This window comes from Stylophora pistillata, chromosome 2 (genome assembly GCF_964205215.1).
Source record: "Stylophora pistillata chromosome 2, jaStyPist1.2, whole genome shotgun sequence".
NCBI lineage: Eukaryota > Metazoa > Cnidaria > Anthozoa > Scleractinia > Pocilloporidae > Stylophora > Stylophora pistillata.
This window is the reverse complement of record NC_142520.1, coordinates 18,715,290-18,733,534: the sequence shown is the minus strand read 5'-3', so window position 1 is coordinate 18,733,534 and position 18,245 is coordinate 18,715,290. Positions and strand designations below refer to the sequence as shown.

At 37.7% G+C, this 18,245-nt stretch overlaps 2 protein-coding genes and 1 non-coding gene across 6 annotated transcripts in view; all 3 read left to right on the top strand.

The window, feature by feature from the left end:
* Positions 1 to 18,245, top strand: part of LOC111339894 (uncharacterized) — a 449,109-nt gene that overhangs the window by 261,309 nt on the left and 169,555 nt on the right. The window lies entirely within an intron of this gene.
* Positions 99 to 15,846, top strand: LOC148737556 (tetratricopeptide repeat protein 38-like). 4 transcript variants are annotated; one of them, XR_015996319.1, is made up of 17 exons: positions 99 to 393; positions 2,578 to 2,655; positions 2,913 to 2,994; positions 3,625 to 3,820; positions 5,508 to 5,681; positions 6,374 to 6,449; positions 7,390 to 7,509; positions 8,495 to 8,554; positions 10,042 to 10,080; positions 10,333 to 10,411; positions 12,273 to 12,343; positions 12,438 to 12,532; positions 12,786 to 12,864; positions 12,952 to 13,029; positions 13,627 to 13,700; positions 14,533 to 14,758; positions 15,063 to 15,846. XR_015996319.1 is itself a non-coding variant. In XM_088747838.1 (16 exons), the coding sequence occupies exons 1-16, from the start codon at positions 358 to 360 to the stop codon at positions 14,621 to 14,623; spliced, it is 1,428 nt and encodes a 475-aa protein (XP_088603964.1). In that variant the 5' UTR covers positions 99 to 357; the 3' UTR covers positions 14,624 to 14,990. The 4 variants fall into 4 exon arrangements, 3 of the variants coding, with proteins under 3 accessions (XP_088603964.1, XP_088603966.1, XP_088603965.1); XM_088747838.1 differs by lacking the exon at positions 15,063 to 15,846 and having other exon boundaries at positions 14,533 to 14,990; XM_088747839.1 differs by lacking the exon at positions 15,063 to 15,846 and having other exon boundaries at positions 100 to 393; positions 3,685 to 3,820; positions 14,533 to 14,990.
* The window catches only part of LOC111346160 (uncharacterized), a 17,002-nt gene continuing 13,399 nt past the window's right edge, over positions 14,643 to 18,245 (top strand). The window contains exon 1 of the mRNA XM_088747837.1: positions 14,643 to 14,758. The gene's annotated coding sequence lies outside the window, so the exon portion shown is untranslated. The remainder of the gene's footprint in view (positions 14,759 to 18,245) is intronic.

The following is an 18,245-nucleotide window of genomic DNA, read 5'->3' as shown; positions in this document are numbered from 1 at the left end:
CTTCCCTGTCCCCCTCCAACTACAGTTCAACCAGTCGGGGGTGGTGAGTGAAAAGTTATTACATGTCATCAAAAAGCGTGGTTACCTAATTGAGCCTGGTGTCTAAGTTCCTTCAGAAAGTTATCCCCCCAAAAAATAGTCCTACTCGTGTAAACGAAAACTCTGTGAAGATTCAAGAGACTTTCTTAGCAAAAATTTGGGAAACCACCAAGAATATCTTTATTGGAGCATCCTCAAATGCAGCTCTGTGTACGCAGTTGGAGATGTAGGGCTTTGGTTTATTGCCAAGGAAGGGTTTAATCGCCTTGATCAACTGGACCGGATTTGATTTTGCGTTCAGTCGTACTAGCGAGAAACATGTCATACCTACACACTCATTGGAGAGATGTTGAGGTAATGTGTACTTATTGACTGAGTTTGATCGCGCCGCACGGGAATAATTTGGCTCGAGGTCATGACTTACGAACCTCCCTGGGTCTTAGGCCAGATATCCGGTCCGTGTGGCCCGGCCATAGTTAGTAGAGGGGGACTGGCCAGTACCCCTCTACTAACTATGGCTCGACCAAACTCAGTCATAAGTAATTTATAGTATGAAGTGTTGAAAATTTTGACAATTTTGTTTCAACCTTAAATAGGCCCACGTAAGACAGCCAGAAAAAAAATTAACGATACACGGGGGTTTTAGTATAAATTTCCTAATGTTTCTTTTGTTAAAGTATTTTTTCTGTACTTATAAGTCTTTGTTAGAAATATGATAATGCAGCCCTTCCTTCATTCCTGCAAAAAAAGATTCGAATGGGGTATAAATGTGTGACACACCAAATGCCCATGCCCTTTTAGTTTGAGAAATGCCACTGATGGAAAAAAAAATAGTGACTATACATGTACAGTTCTTGAATAAGATATCACTCTATGGACACAGATTCAACCACAACGAAACGAATTTAATAATCCAATATACCTACCTGCTTTTCTGTGCACCCTTTACATCATGTAAGACAACATGAAATATACATGACTTACACGAGACATTCTACAGTGACAAATTAGAAATAAGTTTTTATTGACCCCTTACACTATATGTGCAGAGGGTTCATTTGATAGGAGTTAATTATAGTCATAATTTTGATTAATATCATGCATTATTTAGCATTTTAAAGTTCTATGTTTGATGAGGTGTAGAATAATCGAGAAATATTTGCTTAATGCTGATTGGCTGAGGCAGATGACATTTTCCTAATCCCAAGGGTACTTTACTGGATCCTGATAAGCTGAGCATGTCATTGGCAATGAGATGGTTTTGCTCATGAAATGGGTTTCTGAGAAAGTTCACTAAGGGACCAACCATTTGACTTTTGAGGAGGAGGGTGGGGGTGGATGATTTCTGGTCATCAAGATTTTCTTTTTTCTAGCAATCTGCTGTGCAGGATATTTTTTTCCGATTTTTTGGTACATTTTTTTCTGTTACATTTGGGCTGCATGTAATTGTTTTCTTCCAACAAGTGCTTGCAGGAAATTTTTTTTTCAAAATCACCCACCCCCTTCAAAAGTTAAATGGTTGGCCTCTAATATGGAGCCGTTACTTTTATGTAGAAGGGTTGTGAAGGAGGACATAGGGTAGGATCCTGGAAGGGGTCTTAAACCTTTAATCTTTAATGGGGGTGCTCCTAAAACAGTAAGAACTATACTGGGAGGTATAAATTGAATCTAAAATCGATATTTACAATAATCAAATCCAATTTGAATTTAAGAACATCCTAACATAATTTGTAATAAGACTAAATTGTTAAGTTAATTTGAAATTTACACTAAACTAGTTTACACGTGCATAATAAGCAAAACCTTAAATAGTAAATTGAGTAATAAAAAGTGAATAAATAAGTAAAAGATAAATGAATAAATAGACAGATGAATAAATAAATAAATAACTAAGGAGGTAAATAAATAAATAAGGAAATGACAAATAACAAGTGCAGTTGAACCTTGAGTAACTAGACTTGTTGGGACTGGACGAAATAATCCAGATAATCAAAGGCCTGAATAATTAAGAATATAAATATTGATGAGGAACAAAAATGGATCAAAGTAAGAAAACGATATTTAATCCTAAAACAAAACATTTACAAATTGTTTTGTAAAAGATAATTATGGTCTACATCTTCTTCACTGTCCTACTTGAATACCTGACTACACATGTGTAAATAACAATCAAAATTAATGAAAAATGTTTTTTACATTAGCCTAAAATGTTGAAGTAATTTGTCTTAAAGAAGAATGCCATGATTTTAAAAAGAATGTGGCTACAGATCTTGATCATGACTAATAAATATTCATAAAAAAATTGGGACCAGAGAAAAAGTCTGAATAATTGAGAATTGACTTAACATGTAATATTGTTCTCAGGGTTTCTCTTATTTTCTCTGAGGTTGAAAGGAGGGGGATGGGAACTGGGTTACCATCGAGAGTAGAGAGACCCTACCAATACTACCAATAATTGAGTGATCCCATCAAGAATAAGCTACTTGTGCAGAGGACCTTTCTGCAAGTGCGCTGACGTTTAACCTGTATGTTTTGTAGGCATGGAGGAAAGAAGGTCTTCCACTGTCAAGAACAAGTAATGAAGCTGCCAAAATGTTTGATGCTTCTCTCACACAGGTAAAGATTTATATTGAGGCAGCTATGTTGTAAAGTTCTGCGTTAATAATTGTAGTAGACCTTGTTACCCACCCAGATGTACTTGTACTAAAATGAATGTTCTGTGCAGTTAGCTATTGTGTCACATTATGCCCACTAAACAAAGATACCAAGTTTTTTATTCTGATCTACCATTGGTTGACTTTGTTACATTGATTATTCATTCTGTTTTCCCAACTGCTATATCTAGTTTTTTGGGCTGATGTTTTGTTTTTAAGGTTGTAGCTCATCTTGAAGATGACAGTGTTGGTGGTCTGCAGAACTCAATAACTAGGATGTTGCAAGCAGATCCTGAATTTAGTAAATTCATTTTCAAGCACAATTTTATTATTATTATTTGAAATAGTCATTCACATGTCATTCAGTGTTTGAGACTCAATAAATTTCTATGTTTTAAAGACCTCCCACGCAAAATCAAAACAAGAAAGTCGGCATGCATTCAAGCAGCCACTTCAACAAACAATTTCTCAATGGGCAATGATAAACTATTCATTCATGTTTGATTAGACTGCATTTTCAAGTGTGAGTTCAATTGTTACAAAACCTGGATAAATTATATGTATTTTTTATGATGAGTAGATCATATATTAAAATAGTACACAGTCAAATGGATGTTAGGATTGGCCAACTCTGTACCAGGTCCTTCAAGGGTTTTGTTGCTTTGCATGGTCTTGATCTGTGTTGTTATATGAGGTGCAGCCAAAGCCTTGGAAATTCTTTGAAAATTGTATGTCAGCAGAAATTTTCCTTTCCTTAATGGGCAGAGCAGATCATTAATCTATGTGAAAAGAAAGGTGCAGCCAAGTGAGTCTGCAACAAATTAGAAACAACAAACTAGACAACAAAGAAGAGGCACTTATCATTCTCCTTATAGACTTTTGTTACGTGAATTTACTTTTTAGAATTAGTGATATTTAGTTTCATTGTTAGTTTGGCACAAGAAACCTCCCACATTGATCTGTAGTCTCTGTCTTGACTCATCACATACAGTTATGGGTCATGTCTTGGCATCCACCTGTCTTTTTGATATGAAGCATTCTGATGCTGCTCCCTTCCATGCTACAAAAACTGAACTTACCCACAGGGAAACACTACATCTCAGTGCTGCAAAAGAGTTGGCCTCTGGGTAAGATACACTGTTTAAGGAAATAAGGTTAAGCCCAGCTATGTTAAAGATTATAAAGAGGGGAGAGCGGAAGGACAAAAAGTGAAGTGAACAGTTATAAATCAGATCAGAAAATGTGGGGGAGTCAAATTAATAAGCTCAAAAGCATGCTAAACATGTTTTTCTTGAAAACTAATTCAGAGTTTTTGGTCAAAATTATACTGACAGGGGTTCAGTCTTGTTCAAATCCTCATAGTTGACATGTGTCAGAACAAAGAAGTAAGTTTCTAAAGAAATTGTGGTGCTAAGTCGGTGGGGCTAACAAGGTAATTTGTTTGTATCAAATAAGTTGAAGCTGTAAATTTGCCACCATAAAGAGTTGAAAAGCCAACATTTTGAGCATTAGCCTTTAGTCAGAGTGAATGGCTAATGCTCAAAACCTCAGCTTTTAACTCTTTATGGTGGCCAATTTACCTCTTCAACTTAGTTGATATAACCAAATTACCATGTCAGAACAACAGTTGCATATTTAGTAGATAAAAGTACCAAGGGTGATTATTGGAGCTTGGGTTACCTCTGGTGAAACGTTTGCAAGTTTTAACTTACCAGGATTTATTGAGGGAGAGAAAAATGAGGGAATTTATTATATGGATCACCTACAGATATTTCTTTAATCAGTCGGAGCATTTGTTAAGTTTTCAAACCTATTTTCGAGGGTTCAGAAACTTTTGGTGGTTGCTGCTTTCAGAGTGTATGATAATACCTTTCTTTTTGTTGTTCAAAGTTGGAAGGGAGTAAGTTAAGGGGTGTAAAGGTTTGGTCAGCCTGTGTGAGTGGTTTTGAGTGGTTTTGAAGGGAGTAAGTTAAGGGGTGTAAAAGTTTGGTCAGCCTGTGTGAGTGGTTCTGAGTGGTTTTAAAGGGAGTAAGTTAAGGGGTGTAAAAGTTTGGTCAGCCTGTGTGAGTGGTTTTGTGGTTTTGAAGGGAGTAAGTTAAGGGGTGTAAAAGTTTGGTCAGCCTGTGTGAGTGGTTTTGAAGGGAGTAAGTTAAGGGGTGTAAAAGTCTGGCCAGCCTGTGTGGGTGGTTTTGAAGGGAGTAAGTTAAGGGGTGCAAAAGTTTGGTCAGCCTGTGTGAGTGGTTCTCAGTGGTTTTAAGGGAGTAAGTTAAGGGGTGCAAAAGTTTGGTCAGCCTGTGTGAGTGGTTTCGAGTGGTTTTGAAGGGAGTAAGTTAAGGGGTGTAAAAGTCTGACCAGCCTGTGTGGGTGGTTTTGAAGGGAGTAAGTTAAGGGGTGTAAAAGTTTGATCAGCCTGTGTGAGTGGTTTTGAATCAAGGTTTAATTTAAAGCCCCTGCGATCACATCCATGATGTGAGAACTGGCACATAAACTAAATCAGTCAGTTGTAACCCAAAGTTCCTGTTTGCTTGAGCTGAAAATCAATTCCTTTGAGGAGAATTTTTCAGTCAATTTCTATCATCCAATAGCTCCCTTCCCCCTTATCTTTCACTGGTTTTTTCTCTAGTTCCTCGAGTTGGCAAATCTACATGGGCAATCAAATAATTTAAATATATAGTATCTTGTGTTTCATTGTGCCTAGTTAACTCTTGCTTTCCATCATACATATCCACATGAATTAGCAGAACTTTTCAGGTGTGTGTTCAAGTATCCCCCCACGTCTTGCTGCTCATGACACCTTTAATTACATTGTTGTAGAAATGTCCCTAAAGCACAAGACATTTGGGATGACATTGTGATGGCGTACCCTACAGACATACTAGCATTGAAGATGCTCTCTGACTACAGTACATTTTATGGTCCCAAGGAGAGGGTCAGAGACAGTGTGGCAAGGGTCTTTCCACATTGGAAGCAAGAAACACCATTATATGGGTACAGTAATGGCTAGTTTTGTAATATTGGCGACATTTAGTAAGTAATTTTAGTAATTTATTTAAGGTCAATTACACAGGGAGTGGTTGCCCAGATCTCCCGAGCCAGAGGCTCATGACACAGTGATTGACAGAGAAAATATAAAAAGTATTATGTATATACAATATTGAAAAAAAAGCTATTCGATGATAAATATAATATATAATGTAATGAGTTGATGCAACTTATATGGTGGTGACCAATGCTGAGAACTTTCCAAAGTGATTAATAGTCATCGTCAAATTTGTTATATAAATGAATTTCCCTAGTTTCTGCCGTAGATCAGTTCTGTTTGAAATTTAATAGCCTGTTGGAATAAAACATGAAATGTTCATTTGGACCATGGTTAAGCATATCAGGACTTTGAAATGGTATGCACCAGAGCGTGTAATGTCGCGAAATCATTTCGGAAAGCCATGGATGGACGCAGGCGCCTCGACCAAATTTTGTCAGTTTGTTAGGTTACTGTATTTTATTACTTATGGAGGTTTCGTCAGTGCACTACTTAATTTAGAGCTCTGCTATTAGAGCTGCTGATTGTGCCTGCCTTATCTACTCACATATTAAACTCAACTGATGGTACAGTTTACGTATACTTACGTTACATGTATTATACGTACAAAAGCATTTATACATGCATCAACTCAGTACAGGTATCTCTTTGGCTTACATGCCTTTGGTCTGGAAGAAACAAACTTCTACAGAGAGGCAGAGAAACAAGCTCGTAAGGTAAGTTTAAAAAAAAAAAAGAGTGAAAACTTGGGGGGAGGGGGGGGGGTGGATTCACATTTGGTAATGTCTGTTCACGAGCCAAGTGGCCCATCAGACGGGCGCCTTATCCCGGTTTCCGTAGCATGAAGTGACTAGAAGTATTTCTACTCTCCCTGGATGGGATACTAGTCCATCGGAGGGTTTCCCCCAAAATGAAATTCTTTGGTACCTAAAGCTGTATTTAAACACTTGGGTGAGGCATTATGATAGGACAGTGTTTTGCCCAAGAACACAACAAATGTCCCAGGCCAGGGTTCAAACCTGGATCACTCAATCCGGAGGCGAGCGCAGTAACTATGAGGCCGCCGTGATATCACTTTTTCTTAATTTTGTCCAAAACTGCATTAGTGAAAACAGAAATCTAGGTTGGGGATGTGGTATCAGTAGGAGAATGGGAGGCTGGCGCTAGTCTAACGTGCTTGTTTCCTTCGTGACTTTTGACTTCTATTTTGACCTCCACAGAATGTACTTAAGTGTAATGGAGCTTAATTGGTTAAATAAGTACAAAACAAACAAACAAACAAAAGAAGGCAAAAAAGAAGCAACTGAACAGAAAAATTTAAAAAAGAAATAAAACACAAAAGAAGTACAAAAAAACCGACAACTGAGTCGATAATGACGTGCAAATTGGTCTTCGAAAAAGAGATTCCAAGGATGACGTCTTGAGCATTAACCGTTCGTCAGAAAGAGAAACGAAAAACAAATGCGCTCAAAGATAACGAAACAAAGCAATGCAGAACAAAAGTGCAACATCAACAACTAAATCAAGAGTGAAGTAACTTCACGACCTATCGTAGGCTCTATATCAATACATTGTTTTCAGCTTTCGTCGCTGTTTTGTGCAAGAGTCTATGGCATCTAATATCTGGGTGTTTATGCACCTTCCTTTTACTGTTAGGGATTGGAGTTAATTCCAAAAGACACAGGGGCGACACATGCTTTGGCTCATGTTTTGGAGATGGAAGGCCGCCAGGATGAAGGGATTGAATTTATGAGTAAAACCATAGAAAACTGGAAGGTATGTCACATACATTTTTATTAGACTGCTTCATTTCAAGGCATCAACCACCTTTTTTTTTAGTGCTCAAGTCAGTGTCTGTTCTTTCCACAAATCGTTCCATGTGTACTGCACCGTTACAAGCTGCAGCGACTCGTCTCGGAGGCAGCGCGAAGCGACGATTGTGCCGCTTGTGACATGAAGAGGGTTTATTTTTAAGTGAAATTCTTGTCTGTGTGACAAGAATTTTGTCGCTGCAGTTGATCTCAAAACCCAAACCTAACCCCTAACCCCTCACCCTAACCCTAACCCCTCACCGTAACCCTAACCCCTCATCCTAACCTTATTCCAGCGACTGATTTTCGTAAATAAACTCCATTGCAAATGTGAAGATTTTTCAATAAGCTTAGTGCTTACTGATCAGGACTGGAACAGTTAGGTCTAGTGCTTTAAAAAGAAGACAGGCCAGAAAGGAATTTTTGCATTTCATTTTATTATTGTTGTTGTTGTTATTATTATTATTATTATTATTATTATTATTATTATTATTATTATTATCATTATTATTATTATTGTTATCATGTGCAAAGAAGCATTTCTTGTTTTGTAGAAGTTTAGAATTGAAAACTGTTCTTATTAGTTATTAACAAGACAGTTTTATCTTGTACATACATAATTTTCAGGAACTACCCTTGTTAGTTGATTTTTCTGATATTATCCTTTTTTCTAGTTTTAATGGGCAAATGAAGATCATTGTTATTTTATGTATTATAATTATTAGTATTACTATTATTACTATTTTAATTATTACTATTATTATCATCATTATAATTGTTTTAATTGTTTTATTTTTTTTTAAAGAAATGTTTGTCTCTGCTTCAAAATTTTGGTGCAATAGTAAGAATTGTACGCAGCGACGAGTTCCCTAGTGTATCTCAGCCTTTACGACCTTTGAGTCAGTATTCAGTTCACTACGACTAACAGAGCTTATTTCTACACCTGCCAGCCTTGTGAGTCATTAACTTGCCACAATTTCTGGCACTGGGCTTTGTATCATATTGAAAAGGTATGCTATCAGTCAACATTTGCTGGTAAAGACCAATCTCGGGTTTGACATGACACTTTCCAAAGGTGAAATATGAATTTTTTTTTCCGATGAAAGAAAAATTCTAATAGAAACAAGAGGTAATAAAAGCAATTGTAACAAATCTGAGCAGTGAGTTGTTAAATACGTTGCTTCGTAGGAACGATGTGAATATGATCACATTTTGTATCCACAATTCAGTTGAAGACACAATTATAATGATATTCGGGCACGCGGCCCAGCTAATAATAATAATAATAATAATAATAATAATAACGATAATAATAATAATACTAATAGTAATAATAATAGTACTAATAATAATAATAATTTTATTCACCAAAATCACAAAAATTAGAACAAAAATTATGATAAAATGCTTGAAAATCGAAAAAAATGTGTTAAAATGTCTAATAAAAATGTAAGAAAAACTAGAGGATATACACTATGATAACGATAATTCACTCTAATCATCAAAAATATTTACAAACAAATTAAGATAAAATCCTTAAAAAGTCGAAAAATACATGAAAATATTGACTAACAAACTATCTAAAAAAAAGAAACTAACTAACAAATGGCAGTCTCTAAACTTTGAATATCTAGGTCTACACTAGTAAAATCCAATTTAGGCCTTCTAATTGCTCTGGATCCTCTTAGGCAGATTAGGGCGGATCTTAATAATGCAAACGAAGTTTTTGCCCTGATCCAGGAAATTGTCTTTGAATAGTGTTCTCCTTTCTTGTCTGCAATGAGACTGTGATATCTCAAACTTTCCTGGCCCATTCCACCATTCGAAGTAAACACAAACGGCGTAAATGAACCCTGTTCGATGTCTAGAACACGTCTTGAGTAGGGACGCTTCTTCTCATTCTCATGCATGCGGTAAATCTGCTGCTGTTTCAGATTTCTGTACGATTCAGCGTTTGGATGACAAAGTCAAATATCGAAAAATGCAGGTCGATTGTGTTCCCAGAAACCACGAGCATGAATGTCTAGCCTTGCATCTTGCACTATGTTGGAACCACTATTTAATTTCTCTCCTGTCGTGTCTTGGAGTTGGGGCTCGATTTCCACATCTTTGCAGACAATTCCTAAGAGCTCAGCTTCTAAGTCTCTAAGTTCGTTGGGGCGCTCTATAATAAAGCCACCCTTTTTGCAGACCATTAAAAAAAATAAAAAAAAAAAAAATAAAAATAATTTACACTGCTAATCGCCGTCGCAAAGTACAGCATCGACGCAGCTAAGCCATTGTGCTCCTTATTCAGCTTAAGTATGTACCGACAACTGTATTAAGAGAAAAGACAAATGTATCAAAACTATGTGACACCAAAATCCCTCAAAACAGGCAGGTTAAAAAGATAAGAGAACAGAAACTTGTACCCCCTGAAGTGGTTTCATCCGCAATTCTTTTTGTGTTTAATATTTTTACGTTATGAATTTAACCGTGTAATTCCTCATCCCCCAAGGGAGAGTACGAAGCAGCCCTGGATATCTACGATTCGGAGGTAAATTTACATGTGAATAGCTCATTTCCGAATTACCCTTTGCCTCATTTTCAAAACGAGTCCTGGTGCTCATCCTTTCATATGATAATAAGTTTTCATTCACATGCAAATTAAACTCATTTTCACAGGAATGGTTGAGCACCAGGCCTCCTTTTGAAAAAGAGGCCAAGGGTAATTCGGAAATGGGCAAGTGACCTTTTACGTCATGACATCCTTATGTGTGCGTGACGACTTTCATTTTCTTATTCACAGATGTTACCAAGATTTAAGGCTAGTAACGTTTTTCCTTTGACGGATGGATCATCTTTGTTGTATCGAGTGCAACTAGAAGGTTGGTTAATTTATTTGCCGCTGAAGTGCTGTCTGGTAATTAAAACTATTATTGTCTATTATTATCCAACTGTGCTTCGCAGAGTACAAATAACGCGCGAAACGCATACAAATATCATGCGATATTTATACTCCAGAAATAAATCTCTTGGTAGACTTTTTGTTGGGTAGTATTGCTGAGTATTTTTCCTCGTTGTTTGTATTTTGACTTGCCTTACATGCTCTTCCAAATCCGGCGCAACTCGTTAAAAATACTCAGCGACACTACACACCAAAATGTCTAATAATAATAATATTTATCACCACTTCTAAATCTCATTTATCGGTGTGCCATTACCTTTTCAACCCTTCTCCTCTGTAGTTTATAAAAATGTGTCAATGGGGAATTAATATCTCTAATGTTAGTAATAGTAAAGGCTGATAGTTTCTAAAGAAACTGTTTGGGGCTGCGTCGGTGGGGGTAAGGAAATAATTTGAATATATCAACAAAGTTGAAATGGTAAATTGACCACCGTTACCATTACAAAAGCTGACGTTTCGAGCGTTAGCCCTTCGTCGGAGCGAATAGAGGAATTGTGGGTTGTGTTTGCTTTTAAACACGAAGGCGCGCTAAATAAAGGAGTCTTCCCTGGGAAGACCTAGACTCATTTGTCACTCACCGTTGACGTGTGCGGGTCAAATTTAAATGCTGGTGGACGAACAAAAGGAGCTAATGAGATATCTATTGTTTACTTCCACCAGCATGGTGGCATGAGGTAACGTGCAAAACACTGACATCGATCTCAAATTTACCGCCACAAATAAAGAGAAAGGAAATACAAATCTCAAAAATTCTTGTATTGTGATGAAGACATAAAACAATTTTGAGGAATGCGCCCGCTGTTCAGTGCTTTGGAGTAGCTGTAGCTCAAGCTGACTTGACTCTAAGAGTTCTACATCACACGAGGGTAGATTGATAAATGGTCCAGTGAGACCCAAGGCTCCTTTTATAGCGCGCCTTCGTGTTTAAAGGCAGAAAATGGAGCTACGTTATTGGTGGGAACATGGCAACGAGAAAAACACGAATAAATTAGTGGAATGAAAAGCGTTCGTTGATACCTGTGGGATTTAGACTGCCGGTTTGAAAGATGAGCTTGTGTTCAAGAGTTTTACCGCTTTCCGTGCTACCTAAGTGTAAGGGAAGACCGCAGATTGCCATACGTTGCTTAGAATGATTAGGTAAATTAAAAATGACTAGAGACTGGTTTCGATGTGTCCTTGTCATTCCTTTCCACGTCGCGAAGGTGTTCTCGGAATCGGTCACCTAGTCTTCTGCCTGTTTTGCCGCTGTAAATCTTTTTGCAATAAGTGCAAGTTGTGCTTTAGATTACTTTGGCGGAGGTGCCAATTTACCATTTCAACTTTGTCGATATATTCAAATCAGTAGTAGTAGTAACCCGAGTGACCGATAACTGCAGGCGTTTGTTCAACATAAGACACTTAATCATGTAACTTTTTAGGTATCCTTGTCTGGATGTAGTGGTATTGTTTGTTGTTTGGAGTAGTATTCTTTAATTATTTTAAGACATAGGTCTATTGCTTTCATTTCTGTAACTTGTTTTAGTTTTTAAATTGATGAGGGTATTGTGTTTGAGTAAGATCTGCGTCATGCACTTCAGTTGCACTGCAACAGAAACATTATAACTTATGGTTTTTACAGACGTGATGTAAGGTACGAAATGCTGTTAGGCACTGTCTAGAGGCATCTCCTACCTTTTTATAAATTTGAAATGTTTTGTAACTGTTTCTGGAAACAAGGAACACAACAAACGAAATGAATAATGTTAAAGAAACGGAAGGACGATCAAGTGTTGTTTTTGCAGGAGTCGATGTTGGTGACAGGTGGCAACAACTTTGTCAGTATTGGGAAAGCCACGCCGAAGAGCATTTTCTGGTAAGTGGACTGAATAAGAGAGCCAGCGCTGTTGCTTTGTTTTTTCATGCGATGACAACTGAAAGTAACACAATTCTTTTTATGGTGTCTGAAGGCATTCAATGACAGTCACATGCTCATGACCACACTTGGTGCAAAGAATGAGGCTTTGACGATGAAGCTGTTGGATTCCTTGAGAAAATTTGTGAGGTATGGGTTCTATTTTCATTGATGGCTAAAGGGATTCTGAAAGCTGTTCGCTACGATCAGAAAGTAGTCTCCCATTCTAGAAGCTGTGAAAAGTGTCCTGAAGAGTTCGAATTATATTTACCCTGGCACTCCGTAAGAGGCCTGGATAGGAATTTGGGCTTTGTTAAAAAATTGGAAAAGTTTAGCAGAGGGTCAACTGAAGATTCGCCCAAAAGCAAGCCTAACAGCGGTGCATTTGATGTCTCCACTTTAGGGAAGGCTCAGGCCCCAACTGTGAAATATCACGTGTAGTGGGTCTCGCAATCTGCGAAGCATTTGTGGAAGCTGATAAAGTGAGTTTGTAATTATCATTTATCAGAGTAAATATTTTATTTTGCGTGAAATCATGTGAAAACGCGTATTCACCTTATTTTTCTTAGGGAAACTTCGACAAGGCTGTGACTATTTTGAAACCTCTTCGTTATAAAGTGGATCTTGTAGGTTCAAGTAGAGCTCAGGTGTGGGTTACTAATCTCTTCACTCATTGTGTAGATCAGTCACCCCTAAGAGGGACAAACATCTGATTTCTCCCTACATTATCGTCCCTTAATTAAACATTAAGGTCGAGAGAGTAAAGGAAATGATCGCGAACCCAAGAAGCTCTTAATCGAGAAAACAATCCCCTTGTAAGCACTATAGGAAATATACTTAGAAAAAAAAAATGGAAAACTTGCATACTGATATTAGGGTGTAAAGGGTAAAACTGAATTATGAGAATGTTTTTTGTGTCTGTAAACGTTTAGAGAGACTCGAAATAGTCTATCACCAAAACCTTGAAAATAAAATATGGTTTTCTTTTTGTAACGTGATCAAAAAAAAAAAAAAAAAAAAAGGAAGAAAGAAAAATAAATGAGCTGACCGGTCATTGGTAATTTTTTTTTTATTTACTGAAGTATCTCATGACTGTTCACACTTAGACGCGAGCCAAGGAAGGGGTCGAATACATTAAATCGAGGCTTAATTGAAGCTTCATAAAGTCGAGGCTTTCTTTGCATGAGTTTCTTCCGGATATGTTTTCTAATTAAGCTCGCTTTCTGTCCTTGTCTTTGTTACAGCGAGATGTGTACGAGTTGTTCTTGATAAATGCTGCCATGCACTCACAGCGAAAAGAGGATCACCAATTTGCCAGGTATTCATAGTACTTGTTCAACTAATTTATCAGCTGTTTTATAATTGAGAAGTGACATGTCGTTATGTATATCAAAACAGGAGAAAGTATTTTACCGGTTTCCAAGACCATGGACAGATTCCAAAATGCCTATGACAAATCTCCAGGCCTGTCTTTCGTTTGTGTTTGTTCAAATCGGTACCAGAAACGATCCGATATCCAAGCACCTGTCACGACTTAAACGATTTGATCACTTATTTAAGATGTTCCTGATTGTCGATGAAATTCTCTTTGACAGTAGCATAGGAAATGTGAAGAGCACGGTGTGGAGAAAATGTATACTGATGTTCGGTCATAAAGGGTTGATTATTGTCATAATTATAGATAGCTTTCTCATTGAGTGTCGTAAAGTCAAAACCAAAGCAATCCTTACAACCAGTCGTGGCAAGGAAAATATCACGGGAAACCAAGGAGACCTCGAAGTAAAAACAAGACAACTGCTTGAAGCGCGGGGAAACCGCGTGTGAAGGGCCGAGATGCCTATAATCATTTCATATCCAACAAGCGCGAGGGGAATAACTGTGTTTTCAAAAATGCCCCTAAATATAGATAAATCTTCCTAACTTTAATTTGTATGAACGAATGGAAGGTTTCAATATACAGATACACTTTAACTCGCGCATGGTTTAGTGGCTCATGACCTATGATGGCTAAGCCAATGAAAACTCTTGAATTGCGGCATCCAATTCTCCAGTTTTTAATAATTATAATTTTTATAATGATAAAGATTATTATTAATAGTTTATGTTGTTTACTCTTCGTGTGTCTGCTTTTTTATTCTATTTTTCCCCAGGTGTCTTATCGCCGAAAAGAAAGCAAAAAAGGATAAAGCTCCGTTGACGGACAGACTGATGGCACAAGCTCTTGCTCTTCAATTGGAATAGGTTGCGAATGGTTGTGTATGGAAATATGGATTTTAAGCTCACCTCGCCAATACTTACGTTATACGAAACACAACAGAAAGAAACTGTTAATAAAATAACTTTTGACGCCAGCATTTGATAGCGCCTTGCAGCCAGGTTAGTCCAGTTGGATCTTCTCGACACGCTATGACCTAAAGGCTTTTTCTTCACGAAAAGTTAACCAAAAAAGGAAAACCGATTCATAGGCGAATTGACACGGGATTAGGTCGTGAATACAATTAGAGAGTGCCACGCAGTGTTCCACCACATTCTCTTTTGACAGTGTCAAGAATAAACGTATTTTGTCAGTGTTAGCTCTAGAAAAATAAAGTAAAGTATTGCGATTTCATTATTCAACTTTACTAAGTAGAGTATAAATAACGGGCGAATAGAGTAAAAATATGCCATGATTTTTTCATAGGTCGTTCTTCTGCGCCTTCTCCGTTTCCCTGTCTGCCTCGCTTTTCCCGAGTTAGAAGAAATGCTTATACAGTGGAGGAATAAGATATTAAATAAGTTATCAGACGTATTCGTAGATCAGAACTGCCATGAAAGCTGACGTGTGGGTGTGGTCGGCTCGAAGTGAGCCTATCTGGAAAAAAGTGACCGATTCCGAGAACACCTTCGCGACGTGGAGAGGAATGACAAGGAAACATCGAAACCAGTCGCTAGACATTTTAATTTACCTAATCATTCTAAGCAACATATTGAAATTTGCGGTCTTTCCTTACACTTAGTTAGCACGGAAAGCCGTAAAACTCTTGAACAAAAGCTCATCTTTCAAACCGGCAGTCTAAATCCCACAGGTATCAACGAACGCTTTTCATTCCACTATTTTATTCGTTTTTCTCGTTGCCATGTTCCCACCAATCACGTAGCTCCATTTTCTGCCTTTAAAAGTACACACAACCCACAATTCCTCTATTCGCTCCGACGAAGGGCTAACGCTCGAAACGTCAGCTTTTATAATCGTAACGGTGGCCAATTTACCATTTCAATTTTGTCGATATATTGAAACTATCTGAAAAAAGCCCTCGGGCTCCGCTTCTGGCACGGCTCTGGCGCATTTGCTCAGTGAAAGCGTTAATTGTAATTGAGAACTTAAACCTGAAACAAAGCATAAATTGTCAAATAAGTTGCGTTTTTCTGTGAATTGCGAGTTTCTTTTTCTGCTCGAAGAAATAAAGGAGAAGTTGTTATGATAATAGTGCAATGTTTTCGTGTAGTCGTCCAGCGCGCTCCCTTCTTAATAAACAAGTATTTCAAGCCTTGTTTTGTGGAGGTCTAAATGGGTACCGGCAAATTTCATGAAAATTTCCTGGTCACTTCATGCTACAGAAACCGGAGTTAAGCACCGGCCTGATGGCTCGTAAACAGTCTTTACCTTGCCTTTGAAATTGAATAAGTGTTCGCAAATCTCTTATGCAAGGAGTGTAAAATAGTGAAAAACAAACAAACAAAAAAACAGAAACAATACGCTATTTGTAAGGTAAAATGATGAAATCTGTACTCGACCAAGCCGCAGCTTGTCCCAGTCCCTAATGTCGTCGAAATGACTTTGTGTTAGATTTAAGATCTAATCTTTTTGTCTTCTTTTGTTTCGGGTCGTAATTAGACTTTTTTCACTAGAAACGCGAAGATGAAAGTTTAAGATTCACTTTTTCTATTAAAATGCTCGCTATCAGTTCCTTTGAGATTAGAATGGAATTTACATTCAGTAATTTCGTAAATTTAGTTCTTTTTTGAATTATTTCGCCAGTGCATTCGCAAAGTCCTTAACAGGACGACTTTGTTCAAATTTTTCACGAGAAAGCCAAGAAAAAAAAAAGATAACTTACAGAATCGGTATGTTTTGCAAGTTTCTTTCTGCAACGAACCCCATATAATACTATAAATGGAAATAAAAGCATGTAAATACCTGCACGTGAAAATCTCGAGAGTTGTTGGATATTTGAATAACAATGGAAAAAAGTAAGGCTAAGCAGCGTTGTTATACATGAAAAGCTGCAAACTACTCCTTAGACGAGATGTATTTTTTGAAATTATCCTCCGATATATAGCTTTGGTAAAAGGATATGGACTGAAGCAATCTATGTTTTTATTGATTAATTCATAGACAACATCTTTGAATCAACTAACTTGGACTAAATTATTTTTGGTGCCCTTCCGATTTTAATTAACGCATTTGGACAAATCATGATCCGGAAAGTTTGATTGAGGTGATAGTAAATACTTGACAGTTTCTGTTCCTTGGTGAATAAGTGCTACCAACAAAGCAAAATTAATCGACTCCGAAAAGTATTTCCTCAAACAACGACTTCCCCGTTCAGTTTTTTCTGCATAAACTATTTTTAAATAAAGGCTGATAGTTTTGAAGAAACTGTTTGGGGCTGCGTCAGTGGGGGTAACGAAATAATTTCAATATATCAACAAAGCTGAAATGGTAAATTGGCTACCGTTACGATTTTAAAAGCTGACGTTTCGAGCGTTAGCCCTTCGTCGGAGCGAATAGAGGAATTGTGGGTTGTGTGTGCTTTTAAACACGAAGGCGCGCTATAAAACGAGCCTTAGGTCCCACTGGACCATTTTTCAATCAATCGTCGTGTGATGTAGAACTCTTAGAGTCAAGTCAGCTTGAGCTACAGCTACTCCAAAGCAGTGAACAGCGGGCGCATTCCTCAAAATTGTTTTATGTCTTCATCACAATACAAGAATTTTTGAGATTCGTATTTCCTTTCTCCACCAGAAACTGTCTTTATTTGTGGCGGTAAATTTTAGATCGAAGTAGGTGGTTCCCACGTTACCTCATGCCCATGCTGGTGGAAGTAAACAATAGATATCTCATTAGCTCCTTTTGTTCGTCTACCAGCATTTAAATTTGACCCGCACACGTCAACGGTGAGTGACAGATGAGCCTTGGTCTTCCCAGGGAAGACTTACTTATATAGCGCGCCTTCGTGTTTAAGAGGCGGGTAAATTCAAGTTAATCGACGCCGAGCCCTTCGGACAGTTTCGTTCGTAGAACGAGGAAGGATATCGCAGCGCTTTAGGCTGGTTTCCCCAGAAGTTTAAAAGAAAGCTGCAAATATCGCTGTGAGTTTAGACATATTAATTAACTGAACTTAAATTGGAAGAGCATTTTCAGTCATTTACGATCTGTCACCAAATCTCCGAATCTCGATTTAACTTTTTTTTTTCTTTTTTTTCATGGGCGTTAACGAAAAGATATAATGAGCGTGACGATTGCTCGGTACGTGCGTTTAAGGCACTGTACATTTTCTCTCCGTTCTCTGCAAAGCGAAAGAGCCTGCGAGGTCTAAAAATGCCGGCGAATTATATATTTCCGATTCCATTTTCACTGGAGCTCATCGTTTCTTAAGTTATAGTGTGGCGCCGTTAGACGCGGCAAAAATGCCAGCATTCGGGAAATTTGTCAAGAAAACAATAAGTTCAATTTTATTTTCCGATGTTTCCCCCGGTGTTGCTATTCTTTATTCTTAAAGTCCCTCCTGCAAGTCCCAACCAGGCTGTTCTTTGACCCACCTGAAATTTTTCCTGCGCATATGGGTAATTTTTTCTTTAACTGCTCCGGTAAGGCAAACTT

Excerpts from the sequence above, each read along its gene's own strand:
- LOC148737556 (XM_088747838.1), top strand. The coding sequence starts at position 358 with ATGTCATACCTACACACTCATTGGAGAGATGTTGAG. Across the intron at positions 7,510-8,494 it reads AAACCATAGAAAACTGGAAG|CCTTGTGAGTCATTAACTTG; the intron begins GTATGTCACATA and ends TACACCTGCCAG. Across the intron at positions 12,344-12,437 it reads ACGCCGAAGAGCATTTTCTG|GCATTCAATGACAGTCACAT; the intron begins GTAAGTGGACTG and ends TGGTGTCTGAAG.